The sequence below is a fragment of the Vitis vinifera genome, chromosome 19 (assembly GCF_030704535.1).
Source record: "Vitis vinifera cultivar Pinot Noir 40024 chromosome 19, ASM3070453v1".
Lineage (NCBI taxonomy): Eukaryota > Viridiplantae > Streptophyta > Magnoliopsida > Vitales > Vitaceae > Vitis > Vitis vinifera.
In genome coordinates, this window is record NC_081823.1 from 10,205,273 (window position 1) to 10,219,865 (window position 14,593).

The 14,593-nt window shown below is 34.3% G+C and overlaps 1 protein-coding gene across 2 annotated transcripts; it reads right to left on the minus strand.

Moving 5' to 3' along the window:
- Nucleotides 1-3,994: 3,994 nt before the first annotated feature.
- Nucleotides 3,995-7,190, minus strand: LOC104877638 (uncharacterized). 2 transcript variants are annotated; one of them, XM_010646368.1, is made up of 4 exons: nucleotides 6,958-7,190; nucleotides 4,948-6,205; nucleotides 4,557-4,755; nucleotides 3,995-4,447 (listed from the first exon to the last, which is right to left on the minus strand). In XM_010646368.1, exons 2-4 carry the CDS (start codon nucleotides 6,155-6,157, stop codon nucleotides 4,177-4,179), a joined length of 1,680 nt encoding a protein of 559 aa, XP_010644670.1. In that variant the 5' UTR covers nucleotides 6,158-6,205; nucleotides 6,958-7,190; the 3' UTR covers nucleotides 3,995-4,176. The 2 variants fall into 2 exon arrangements, with proteins under 2 accessions (XP_010644670.1, XP_059591572.1); XM_059735589.1 differs by having other exon boundaries at nucleotides 4,948-6,346.
- Between the last annotated feature and the right edge of the window lie 7,403 nt (nucleotides 7,191-14,593).

Consider the following 14,593-nt stretch of genomic DNA (forward strand, 5'->3'; position numbering starts at 1 on the left):
GGTGAGAATCACCTTGAATGGCCAATACTTGGTAAGCTTTTCGGATTCTATGGATGTTTATTGCTAGATCCATGGATGTTCATTAGTTATCAAGTACGAGCCATTGGAAAGTGGTTCAAGGTGAAGGTCTTTAGTGTTTGAAGCCAGTAATGGGAAGCAACTACCATTTTTCAGGAACCCTTTAGATCAAATCTTAATTGCTAAATACAAAACCGGTTCGGGAGATAACCATCCTTTATGTTATTGTCCCGAATGCGAGGAGAAGATCCGAAATCTCCCCAATTGCCTAAGGAACCCGATCCTAGTGACTTAAAGCTCCAAGAGACATTCTCTTTGTAGTTAACTTCAATTTCTATTTTTGCTTAACTTAAAATCAACTTTTTCAACCACAATTCCATTTTCTTTAAAAGCTAATTTTCATAAGGAAAAGCACCATTTCATTACCTTTACTAAAGTCACTTGTACAAAGAAAACCCATCCCTATGGACGATCCTAGAGCCACTATACTATAGTAGCCATGCTACCCTAGTGTAAGGTGATTTAGGTTTTATAAATTTTGTTGATAACACCCATCTGGCACAAGAATCAAATGGCGTCGTTGCTGGGGATGAATCATTATGCTAAATGAATCAGTTCAAGTTCCACAACATGTGAAGGATCATAAACATAATTTTTTAAAGCTGATACGTGAAACACATTATTAACCTTTTCCAAACTTGGGGATAAAGCCACCATTTATGCTAAGGAGCTAACTTTATCCAAAATTTCAAATGGTCCCACAAACCTAGGACTAAGTTTTCTTTTCAAACCAAATCTCATAACTGACTTAAGAGGTGATACTATAAGAAGCACATGATCACCAACCTAGAACTCCAAATTTCACCTTCTATTATCATTATAACTATTTTGTCTACTCTGAGCTATTTTTAATCTTTCTTTGATTAAAGCAATTTTTTTACAAGTTTCTTGAACTAATTCTAGTTCCAAAAATTTTATCTCACCAACCTCATCCCAATAAACAAAGGATCTACACTTTCGGCCAAACAAAGCTTCAAAAGGTGGCTTCCTACTATGAAAATTATTGTTGTAGGCAAACCCCACTAAGAGTAGATGGTTGTCCCAATCACCTCCAAAATCTAAAATACATGCCCAAACCATATCTTCCAAAATTTGAATTACCCTTTCTGATTGTCCATTGGATTGAAGGTGAAAGGTTGTACTAAAATTTAGTTGAGTTACCATAGCTTTTTGCAACCTCTTCTAAAATTGGGAAGTAAAACGAGCGTCTCAATTTGATATTATACATATTGGAACTCCATGCATCCTCACAATCTCCTTAACATACAACAAGGCTAATTTGTCCAAGGACCAATTAGTTTGAATAGGTAAAAAGTGGGTTAATTTAGTTAGTTTATAAACAATCACCCACACAACATTACTTCCCACCACAAATTTGGGAAAGCTAAAAACAAAATCCATTGTAATGTGTTCTCGCTTCTAATTAGGAATGAGAAGTGGTTGCAACATACCTAATAGACGTTGATACTCAGTTTTGACCTACTGACAACTCAAGAATTGGGTAATAAATTAAGCGACACCACACTTCAAACCAGGTCACCAGTAAAGTTATCTCTAATACTGTTACATTTTGGTCTCATTGGGGTAGACTACAAAGTTAGAGGAGTGAGCTTCCTTTGAAAGTTCTTTCATGAGATTTCCAAGTTGGGGCACATACGTACAAACGAATTCTAAATCTCAATATTCCATCATCTGGAAGTACAAAGTAAGACTTAGTTCCTCTTCCTATATATAATTTGAACAACCTGTAGATCATCTCTTTGTAAGGACTTGATCCTCGCAAACAAATTTGGTTGAACCTTGAGATGAGCAAATAATACTCTAGACTATAAAACTTCAAATTAAACTAGCAGTCTATTCAATTCGAATAACATATATGGTTTTCTAACCCTCAAGGCTACTAAAGAACCAAAATACTTCTTGCTTAAACCATTTACTACTATATTCGCATCATCAGAATGATATAGAATAAAGCAATTATAGTTCTTGAGGAGTTCAAGCCACTTCTCTATCTCATATTCAATTCTTTTTGAGAAAACAAATACTTTAGCCTTTTATAATTAGTGTAGATCTCACATGTCTCACCATACAAATAGTGTCTTCATATCTTAAGAGCAAAAATCACTATTGCTAATTCCAAATCATGAGTAGGATAGTTTCACTCATAAGGTTTCAGTTGCCTAGAAGCATAAGTGATGACTTTCCCATCCTGCATGAGAACACAACCAAGCCCTTAATGTGAAGCATCACTATAAATAACATAACCCCTAGAACTTGAGGGGATTATTAACATTATATTCTTCAACTCTTGGAAGCTTTTCTCACAACCATTAGACCATAAAAATTTGACCCTCTTTTGAGTAAGCTTTGTTATTAGAGATTCCCTTTAAAATGTTTGTAATAACCAGCTAAACCTAGGGGACTCCTAACCTTAGTTACCGAGTTAGGCTTGCTCCAACTAAGTCTACTAATATTCCCTCCTTGGATATTGCATGGCTAAGAAATAAAACTCTATCCAACCAAAATTCACATTTCTTAAGCTTAAAAAAAAAAGTTGATCTAGGTTTAGGAAGTAAGAAAAAAAAAATAATAATAATAATTAATAGTAGTACGATGAATGTTTTCTCTAATTTAACCCTAGACAAAAACAAAGTCTTCATGAGTGTGAGAGTTTTTATTATTATTTGAAAGAAATTTATATACAATACAATTCTAAAATAAAAAATCAGTATTTAGTTTGAAGAAAAATTCTATAGATTTAAGAAATAAGGTTTCCAAGAAAAATATAAAGATAAATACATTTAAAAAAAATCATTTTAGTTGTTCAATAAAAGAATGTAGTGCATAATGGATATTCGATGTGAATAAAACATGAATAATAAAGGAAAATAGGAAAAATAAAATATGCAATGTACAATAGAAAAAAAAATATTAATTAGGATAATTAAAATATATATATATATATATATATATATATATATATATATATATATATATATATATATATATATATATATATATATATATTAATTTAGTACTCAATAATGTATGAAGAAATAAAGAATACATTCTTACATTTAAATTTAATTATTATAAGAATAAATTGGTACCAAGTGATATAAAATTTCTATTAGGTTAAAATAGGTTTATATTAATAAGATTTATTTTATTTTTTTAGGTAAATCCTAAGTTTAATCAACTTCCTTGCTCAGTTCAACTTTTACCAGGTAAGGAATTATGATCCTTAAATATTTTCTAAAGTATTATTTTTCTAAAAGGGTAGGAAAATATTTTACTATATGAAGAATATTTTATATTGTGAAAAATATTATTATTATTATTATATATTCTGATATCTGGCCCTAGTCAATAGGGGTTGTGTTGTTGGCCCTCATTACTTAATTGTATGAGGATTGGAAAACCTAGTCAATGGGGTAGTTTGATGGTACCATCTGATTGGTTAGTCCCTTCTGAATTGAAGGATCATCCGTTTCTAAAGATACCATTAGTTTGGGAAAATAAAATTTTTTTTATGCCTATATGTTTGAAGATTATATTATGTGTTATGTCACTTTCTTTTTTTATATATAAAATAAATTGTTAGTATTTTCCTTATTGAGCTAAAGCTTACTACTTTTGCTTTTCAAAACCCCTTTTAGGTTCCCCAAATGTAGATGGAAATAAGTGACATTGAATATAGGAGGGGTTCTTGTTAGTTAAGTTTATGGAAGGCCTTAAAGCCTTTGTTTAGACATGATGATTTGGACCATGTGTTATGTTTTAATTATCAAGTTAATTTGAACAAAATTAGTATTTCATAATTATGTGAATCATGAGACTTCTATCTTAGAAAGATAATTTTAACTCTATGTGCCTACTAGAAGGGAAGAAGAAGAATCACTTTTGCTAGGAGGCATAGAAAAGCAAGGACCTTATTTAACTTTGTACGGTACAATGCCTATCATACAGTTGCCCTGAAATATCATTAGAATTCACCCTTTTTTCCTTTTCTATGTACAAACCTTTCCATCCTCAAAGATTTCCTCCATAGATCACATCCACACATATTCATTCCACACCAACATTTATTGTGTTAATTCAACGTTTATGCCCAAATTTGTAAGTTCTGCTGGGATTGCAGTTGAAGTTATTGTCACCCCCAAAGCCATACTTGGTGCGGTACCCTGGGTAGTCCCTAAAATTAAAGGGCACTTCTTCTATAAGTCGAAGCCCAACTCTTGAGGCTAGAAATTCCAAATTCCACTCACGAAAGAAGCCATTGCTTTTGTGAGTAATGTGGATTTCTCCATCTATGTGAATCATCTTCTTAGCATTTTCTAAAAACAGCTGTACCAGCATTTGATTTCTCCTGCAAGAAGAAACAATGATATAGAAGGAAAATTTTCATGTGAGAATTGGGAATACAGGCTATACATAAATTCGATTGAAGAAGCTTTTCAAAGAAAGAATCTACCAACCGGATCTCATCTTCCCTTGATTCATTGGGAAAAAATCCAGCCAGCGGGAAGTTGTAGACAACTCGATCAAAACGCATGCAGTTGAATGGTAAAACGTGTGCCATTTTGGTGGCATCAACATCATGCATGACCTTAGCTCCCAAGCTCCATAGTGTATCGATGTTGGACAAGGCATGCCTATAGTTTGTGCTCAAAAACTCTGAAAATTGCAGTTGATAGTCATCAATTAAGGCCATAAGACAAACCCCAAATGGGTGCTGGGGCACATGCTAATCAAGGTTTACTCGGGACTAGAATGAGAAAAATACCCAAATCAACCAAAATCATGACATTCATGAGAAACACTCAAAGAAGGTTACCAACTTATGATTCAGGATTTCTTATTTGTTACCTATAGAATCAAGAGAAGTAGCGGTTATGTTTGTAGCAGAAGCAAAAGCCACAGCCAAAGACGCAGAGAATGAAAAGTCCCCTTCACCCACCAGCAATATTTTGTATTCACTGCTGTAGTGCTTTATCCATCTTACTCCATGCTTTCCTTCCTCTAGGTCTTCTTCACAGCTGCTGTAGTCCCACCAATTTTTTCCTACCGCTCCTCTGGTTCGTTCTTCGTTTTCTTCAATTATGTCGTAATGGTGGAGCCGTGCAGAAACTTGCTTCTCATCACCTACAACTTGGACTTTAAATTTTGCAGGAATTAACAGATCCAATGCATCATCAGACCTGGAATTGCTGCGTGAGTCCAAGCTCAGTGGAAAACCCAGAGAGTTTCGCTGCGATGCACCACTGATGCCTGAGTTGCTGCTTGGGACAGAGCTCAGTGGAAGAGTCACTGGATTTGGCTGGAAATGGGATGCACCACTCACGCTAGAGTGGCTGCAGGAGCTAGAGAGTAGTGAAGGATGAGTCTGTATCTTTGGCAGAGCATGAGAAGTACCACTTGGCCTGGATAGGCCACACGAGTTGGAGCTGAGTGGCTGAGGAGTCTGCACTGGTTTTGGGTAAAAATGGGTTGTGCTGGATTGGCTGCATGAGCTAGAACTTAGCTGTTGGTGAGTCTCTAGTTTTGGTTGGACAGGGGATGATACAGTCGTGCTGGAGAGGCCACATGAGCTCAAGTTGAGTGGCTGATGAGTCTGCACTAGTTTTGGGTAAAAATGGGTTGTGCTGGATTGGCTGCATGAGTTAGAACTCAGTTGTTGGTGAGTCTCTAGTTTTGGCTGGACAGGGGATGATACAGTCGCGATAGAGAAGCCACATGAGCTCGAGTTTAGTTGATGATAAGTCTGTAGTGTTGGCTGAAGACGTGATGCACTACTTGTTTTGGAGTGGGTGAATGGGCTAGAGCTAGAGTTAGAGCTAGAGCTCACTGGAGGCGGAGGATGAGTCCGTAGATTTGTCTGCAATGCGTAGTCCCTACATGATTCTAAGCTCGGTGGAGAAGTAAATGGATTCGGTGGCAACGCAGGCCTTGAGCTTGAAGAATTGGTGTCTGAGGCAAATCTCGGCAGAGAAATCAGGGGTAGTTTTTCACTTGGCTTCTTTTTATCATCTTTTTCACCCCACAACCAGCGAATAATAACGGAGAGAATTTGACCCATTGAATCACCCGTCCCCCCCTTCTTTTTCTTCTTCCTTCATCAAGGAGCCTGTAAACATAGAAATGTCCCTTGTCATGAAAACCTTGCGGGCGTGCACTGCAATGTCAATGGGCTTGACACAGGTCCCACCAACATTGCATTAAATTTTCCTTCTCGGACAAGTAAGATAAGGAATGCCTCTGCCACATGCTGTTGAGAAAAATAAGAAGATATTACCCACAAAGCCTATCATGTTAACATTCAAGTCATCCCACATCAGAATAAGAGAGAGGCTTTTCGGTCTCACCCGTTCCCTCGTAAAAAGGGCTTTACCACATATTTTTCTTTTTATTATTATATTTTAAAATTATCGCTGCAGTATCCTTTCATAACATATTAAATCAGGTATCATTTCATATCAAATCATTGTAGCCTGCTTGACTACTCCAATTCCCAAGCCTTTCTCCTCCTTTTTGAATGTTGATTCCATAAATGTCTAGTTTCCAGTGATGTAGGGTTGTGTGAGTCTTTCTCTGCCATATCAGACCGAGACATTAATATGACTCAAATGCAATATTCATGTTAGAATACAAAGGGATTCAAATTGCCAACAAATAACCAAAAATCATCTTCACAGCCAAATCTACAACTACTAAACATCTTTTCCCTGTAAAACTAGTAAAATTTTCATCCAGACATGTTGATTAACTATAAAAGAACATGCTTCTGCATTCATCCCCATCTAAGTTCAGCATTTTAGCAGAAACCCAATATGAAAAAACAGAATGACAGAAAGGGTAAAAGGGCGCCAATATCAATACCATGCATGCAGATGAGCTTGTGGGTGATGAGAGCTTTGTTGAGACCAGAGATCAAAGCTCCCAAATCAGAGTTTTCCCACCAAAGATCGGACGAGATCAAACACTAGTGATGCTTGGCTTGCAGGAGATCCATCAGTGTTGGGTGTGAGAAATGAGAGTTGTGCTGAGAGTGAAGGGGGAGCAATATCAGAAGGTAAAGAAGCTTCCGATGATTCGTACGTCCAAAGACTTGGTTGGACCTGGCCATTTTTATGCTACGTGGAGGCACTCTATTCGGATTAATAAAGTGATAAAAGAAAAAAATTAGGAAAGATTCGAAAGAAGTCCATTTCATCAAGGAATTTGATACCCAAAGTGATGGAAGTAATTAAAATAGATTGATGATGATGATGATGGCTCCACCAAACAGCATTCCATACCCAACCCACCAATCATAAAATTCAGTGACATGGGAGTGGATAAAGCAAAATAAGATATACTAAAATTATTTTAAAATACTTTGTATTTCCAGATAATTTTTTATTTGGGGATCGGCAAAGGAAACAAAGTTGAAGAATTGTTTTAAAACAATTTATTCATTTTAATTTTTTTTAAATTTTCTTTCACTTGGTAAATATTTCATAATTTTAAAAATTATTATATTATTTAATTCATATTATTTTAATACTTATCATTATAAAAATAAATATGCACTTAAATATTTATAAAAATAAACATTATATAATTTTTGTAAAAATTTTCGTAAAGCCAACAGTTGGTCTAGTGGTAGCAATCTCTTTTTTTTATTGCTGCCTTTTAGGTTTGATTTCTCATACTCCTCTTTTCTACATATACCCATCCCACATTGAAAACTTATACAAGCATTTCCTCCCATAAATTACATATGAGCTTGGCATAGAAATTAGTTACTTATAATGTGGGCCATCAAAATAAATATATTTGGGTTGTACATCTTTTAGGGCTAGGTTGAGATCGTACAACATATTTTTAATTTAACTCAACTTGGAGGCATTGGCATCTTCCTCCAGGTTCACACTATTTATGAAACTCTATGTATTTTTAATAAAGTTAAGATCGTACAACATATTCTTAATTTAACTCGACTTTGAGACATTGGCATCTTCCTTGGGGTTTACATTGAATCAATAAAGAGGTGTTCACATTATCATATGAAGAACTCTATGTGTTTTCAATGAAGTTGAGATCGTACAACATATTCTTAATTTAACTCGACTTGGAGGCATTGGCATCTTCCTTGGGGTTCACATTGAATCAATAAAGAAGGGTTCACATTATCATATGAAGAACTCTATGTATTTTTAATAAAGTTGAGATCGTACAACATATTCTTAATTTAACTCGACTTGGAGGCATTGGTTTCTTCCTCCCAAATTCATTGTATGTGTAAATGACATCTTCCTCTTAAATTCATTGTATGTATGTATAAATGAAAGAAAGTTGATTCGAAGATCCAAACAATCTTCTACTTTTAAAATTTTATGAACCCAATCTATGATTTTCCATTTAAAGAAATCGACAATGAACTAAATTCAACCAAAAATTACATACATATCTATAATATATAATATCCATTAGCTATATTACCAACTTAATTTTATTATAGAGTAGCATACCACATCTATATAGTTTATAATTGAGCTACTTAGTAATGTTATGAGAAGGTTATACCAATAGCTATAAACATTCATCTCCTCGAGTTAGAATAATATGACTTGACATAGATTGCAATAATGTAATTTAAATAGGTCTCTCATCTACTACTGTAGATTTTTTAATCATTTTTCTTTTCTTTTAAGTGAAAGATTGGTAATTGGAGGGTTGGAGTTCACTTATTCTTTCTAAATTTTATGGTTTTGGTTCAAAGACTAATGAAAAGAGTTGAAGGTTCTAGGGGTTTCCATGAATATCAAGTAGAATATGTATCAAATTGATCATGATAAGAATAGCATTATGAATCTTAAATTATTTGACTAATTAAAAAAGAAAAAACAGAGAGAAAATATTTTGAAGCAAAAAAGTAAGAAAGGACTCTAAATTAGTATTATGTATGAATATCGAGTGGTTAGCAAATAAGTTACAAATTATGGTAACAAGAAACCACTGGTGTCACAAAAATATGCAACTTATGAATCTGGGTATTGTTCAAATGATAGTTGAAAAATATAGTTTTGAGTGTTAGAGAAAAAAAAAAAAGACGAAATAAATTTGTTCAATATTATATCTACATATGGATGTAGGGTTGGCATTACTAGTTTTATATATGCTTTCCAATTTGTTTTCTATATTATCAATCACTTGTCCACACCTCTCTTGTCTCACAAATCTTCTTTTGAATAACTAAGTAACACATTACCAAATTACTCTACTATTTGTATCTTTGGTTCTAAACCTTATGCAACACCTATGGCCTCTAGAATCGTGCTCTTTATTAATTAAAGACAGTACTCCTCTCTCGGACCCCACTCTGTATATAAATCTTGTTGGGTTTTATAGTATTGCACCATTACTTGCCTTCACATTTCTTTTAATGTTGATAATTTATGTCAATTCATTCATGCTTTAACTCACATTCACTTTTAGATAGTTAAATGACTTCTTTGGTATCATAAGGGGGTTGTTCATTTCATGGTCTTACTCTTCATGTAGCCTATTTTTTGGATCTTTTGTTTATTTTGATACATGCCGGTATAGTTGCCGGAAGAATCATTGGAGTACAATGGCTATTGTGCTTTCTTTGGAAATAGTTTTGCCTCTTGATATGCTAGTAAACAAAAGGTGGTCTCTCAATCTGGTATTGCATTTGAATAACATAGTTGCATTTGAATACCATGTTATTTACAAATACTACCTCAAAATTGGTTTGAATTCAATTCATGTTTTTCCCTTATTCCATACACCTTTTATATTGTGTGACAATTTAAGTTCAACCTATTTGGCTATGAACCCTATTTCACATTCTCATATCAAATATGAGGATATTGACTTCCCCTTATGCATAATCGAGTACTTCAACAAATCATTAGATGTCAAGTTCGTGTCTTTTACTCATCCATTGGTAGATGCTATAACTAAGCCACTACCTACTCAAATTCTTAGGTCTTTATCCCAAGCTCTTAGTTCTTCCAAGACATTGAGCTTGTAAGGAATGCTAGAATATAGGTCAACTAGCTCAACATTCTTTTTATCTTGTTATAATGAAAATTATAGAATCTTGTTGGAGTAAGTTATGTAATAACCAAAAGTGGTAATAACTAGGGAATGAGCTCTTTGAAAGAGGGCATTCAAAGAAGGAAAAATACCCTCATGTTCTTTATGAGTATGTAGATTGCACATTAATATTAAATACAGATGTGAAGTTATAATTATATATATATATATATATAAAGGAGTACAAGTGCATAGAGATGGCAATGGGACAGTTTGGGATGGGTGACCCATCCCAATCTCATCTCATTTATTCAAAATAATTTTCATTCCTATTGATTCATGCCCAGTTGGTGTATCAGCTGATTCATGTCCAACTGGTGCTCCTTGATGGAGGGAGTAATCAACAATATTTATAACCTATTACACCATGAACTAAGGTAGCAAAGACAAAGCTACTATAGTATAATGGTTCTAGGATTGTTCACTAGGAAGGGTTTCCAAATTACAAATGATACCAATTCAAAGTGAATTGGTGCTGTTTCATTTCAAGGTTAACTTAAGAAATAAAACTCAAACCTTGATTGGTAAAGATTTAGATTCAAACTAACTAACAAAACAAGTAATGGGAATAACTTAGGAAGAAAAACATTCCTTAGAGGGTCAAGTTCACTAGGGTGGTTCCTCGTGCAAAAGACATAGCTCCGGTCAGATGGTTCATTTCCTTGCATTAAAGATTCAACATATAGTCAATTCTCTAACCGGTGTTGTACAGATACATCTTTTAATTAGATTTCAACTTTAATTCTCTCACTGATGCAACTTGCAATGGTTCAAACCTCTCACTAAGCCTTAACCATTCAAGGTGATCTTTAACCTTGGACTTCCCTTCTCAAGCTCGCAAGAGATAACTAATGGATGTCTCCTTGGAGTCCAAAAGCTTACCAAGTGTTGGCAATTCCAGAAAATCCTACCTTAAAGTCACCTCCTAGAGGCTCACAAGGGGTAAACTAGTGCATCTCCTTGGTTGGAGATCACTTGCCTTACCAAGTGTTGGCCCAGGTGACTCTAAGGTGTTTTAAGTTAACTAAAAACATAGAAATCACTAAAGGATTTCACTTCCTCTTCATTAATGGCTGAAACCACAAAGCTTTGCATTCTTGCACTTGGAACCTTCCCCGGCAACCTTAGCTCCAAGGAACTAAAGGTTTAGTTACTCATTCTCTGGGGAAAATTCCTCAGAGAGTGCATAACTTAGTAAGAAATAAAAAATACAAAGTGAGAAGGTAAGGCAAAACAAAGAGCCTGAACTTTACTTGCTTTCAAACTTTTACAAAAAGGTTCCTCCTCCTGAGAACAGGCTCTCGAGAGGTATTTATATAAACATAATACAAAACTAATTATTACATGGATATTTACTCTTTTTCCTAACTTAAAAGCTAAGGAATCTTGTAATTGGTGGCTTACAAGGAGAATTTTGGGATTTAGACAACAAAAATCTGATGGAAAATATCTCCCAATGTTAGTAGCAAATATCGGGACGCACTAAGGACCATTTCGCAAGAGAAAATGATGTCTGCGAGATTTCGCAGACACACAAAAAGGGCTGCGAGATCACTTCGCAACAAAAGGTTATTCTCGCAGGGCTGCGAAGTTGGCTTTCATCTTGAGGTTCTCAGCTTCCAACTTGTCGCATATATCGGGCAACTTCAGGAGGAAATCCACCACACTATACAAAAAGGCTGCGAAATCACTTCGCAACAAAAGGTTATTCTCGCAGGGCTGCGAAGTTGTCTTTCATCTTGAGGTTCTCAGCTTCCAACTTGTCGCATATATCGGGCAACTTCAGGAGGAAATCCACCACACTGTACAAAAAGGCTGCGAAATCACTTCGCAACAAAAGGGTGATTTCGCAACACTTTTTGTAAAATGCTTTCTTCAGCTTAGAGTGATTGACTTGCAGTGACTGTAACTTCTTCGTTTCAACTCCAAAATGTGCACCGTTTGAAGCATTGGATTGTTGACTTCCTGAGCTTTGAAATGACATATAGCATGCATCAATTGGACTTTAGAAAGTGCTCCAAAAGTGGCTGACACGACTGTCATCAAGAATATGCTTCATGGCAGATTCTCTTTACTTCTTCTCCTTGCATTCCGGATTTACTTATGGCAAAGGACTTCAAAGCTTCGGTTCTTCATGTTTCTGAGCTTCCAATTGCTTTGCCCAAGATTCCATATAACTCTCCTCAATCTCGGATTGCTTTGGTGATCAAAAGGCTATCAAAACACCAAAACTTAACATAATTTGATTAGAATTGATTGCAAGGGTCCTTAACATGTTAATTGGGTTAAAAGGCAATAACTACTACTCAAAAGTGTTTAAAAGAGTTTATTATAAGCTATGAAATAGCACTTTTTGAGTAGTAATCACCTATCCCAATTAAAAAATTAAATGGAATGGGTGTGGTATAAATTAAGGTGAGGTGAGATAGGACAAGACAATATTTGAAATCACCTTGAACCTATCTTGGGTTTTTAAAAATCTCAAACTTGTTAATAACCTATTTATTTAAATTTTAAATTCCCTCCATTAAAGGCAAGGCAGAGTAGGTACCCAAAAAAAATCCACCCATTGTCATCCCTACAAGTGCATATTAAATAAATTAAGGGTTAATTGGTTAAAGCGGTCAAAATAACCTCCATATTTGCAAATATAACCCATCAGTCAAAAAGCAAAAAGGTTGACCTGGTTGAGACAAAAATACCCTTCTTTTTTCTCTCCAACACATACAACTTCTCCTCTTCTGCTTCATTTACAGAACGACTCCTCATATTTTCCAAAAAAATTCTCTCATCATCTTCTTCTACTTCATTATCTTCCTTTGGTGCACAAAACGGAAATGTCATCTCCTCTTCCGCTTCATTTATAGAACGAGTTCTCATCTTTCATCATCTTCTTCCTTTGATGCACAAAACGAAAATCTCATATTTCCTTCAAAAACCCTAGAAAATTTCTCGTTTATCCTCTCATCCTTTGTTTCATTCCGAATCCTTGGAAAAATTATTATTCTATTTTTTTTCAAGTTATCTCATATTATATTTTCAAGCACGAAGGAAACAATGAGTTCATTGAAAAGTGATAGGAGAAAAAGATTTTTAAAAGTGGCAAAAAATCAAAAATGGCAATTACGAACAGAAGAAAAAAGTGAAGCAGAAGAAAGTGAAGCAAAGGAAAGCGAAGCTACTTAGCAAAAATCTCAATTACCAATAGAAGAGGCAAGTGATTCTGCTAAACCGGTGAGTGTAGTCTTCACATTTGATAAATTATTGAAATTTTTAGAGATGTTATACAATAATATTTTAGTATGGTTAAGTTTATTAGTTAAATGCACACACAAAAAAAAAAGATTTATTGAATTGTATTCAAAGTATAAAATTGTTATATTTATATATATATATATATATATATTTTAGTTCTCCATTATTATCAGTTATGTATTTTGAGTGAATAAATTTAAGTTTGTTAGCTGACATTTGAAAATATTTGGGAACTATTATAGTGTGTTGAAAAATAATAAATTGCATATTAATATTGTTTTAGTTTTCTGTATTATTATCAATCATGTGTTTAGAGTGAAGTGATATATTCAATATAATAACATCTAATTAGGGATAAGTTTACAGATAATTTATGAAATTTTAGGGATTTTTGGAAATTTTAGGGATATTATACATTGGTGTTTTAGTATGTTTATGTTCCAAATGCAAGCAGATGATATTCTTGTTGACTATGTTAATGGGCTTCACCCAATTCCTTCCATGAAATGGTCTAAGGTGGACATCGTCTATGTCCCTATTAATGTCTGAAGTATGCGTTAGGTATTGGGAGTAATTCACCTTGCTCAGAGGATAATATTTGTGTATGACTCATTGATAGGAATTAATAGTGATAATCGACTAAAAGGTGATATAATACCTTTAGCTAAAGTGTTACTACGTATTTTGCATGCTACATCATATTATGAGAAGAGTGGCAATCCTAAGAGTGAAGAACAGTGGGACATTGAACAATTGCATGATGTTCCTCAACAAGAGTATGAGTAAGTAAACAAATATCCAAACTTCATCTTATCATTTCACCTTTATGCCTTATACAGTAAATTTTTTTTAGTCATCTTAATTTTGATTATTTGTGTTTATGCAATGGTGATTGTGAGATGTTCCTAATTAAATATGAAAAATACTTAAGGCATGCTCATCCATTCAGCTCATTGACCGGTGCCCGCATTAATTGGTTTAGAGAGAAAATGGCAACTGAATTGTTCTACTTCAAAAATTTACCCATGTAGTGGGTTTCATTTTGATTGTGTAAAAGGTTTATATGTTGTTGAGTGTTGACTGTTATTTTGGATGAATTTGACTTGATGCTCAAAGTTACAATTTTTGTAATGTAACTATAATTGTCAACTTA

Bases quoted from the DNA above. Each gene is read 5' to 3' on its own strand.
- LOC104877638 (XM_010646368.1), bottom strand. From the start codon at position 6,157: ATGGGTCAAATTCTCTCCGTTATTATTCGCTGGTTGTGGGGTGAAAAA. The intron at 4,756-4,947 runs GTAACAAATAAG...TGCAATTTTCAG, and splicing joins TACTTCTCTTGATTCTATAG to AGTTTTTGAGCACAAACTAT. The intron at 4,448-4,556 runs GTTGGTAGATTC...TTCTTCTTGCAG, and splicing joins TCAAGGGAAGATGAGATCCG to GAGAAATCAAATGCTGGTAC.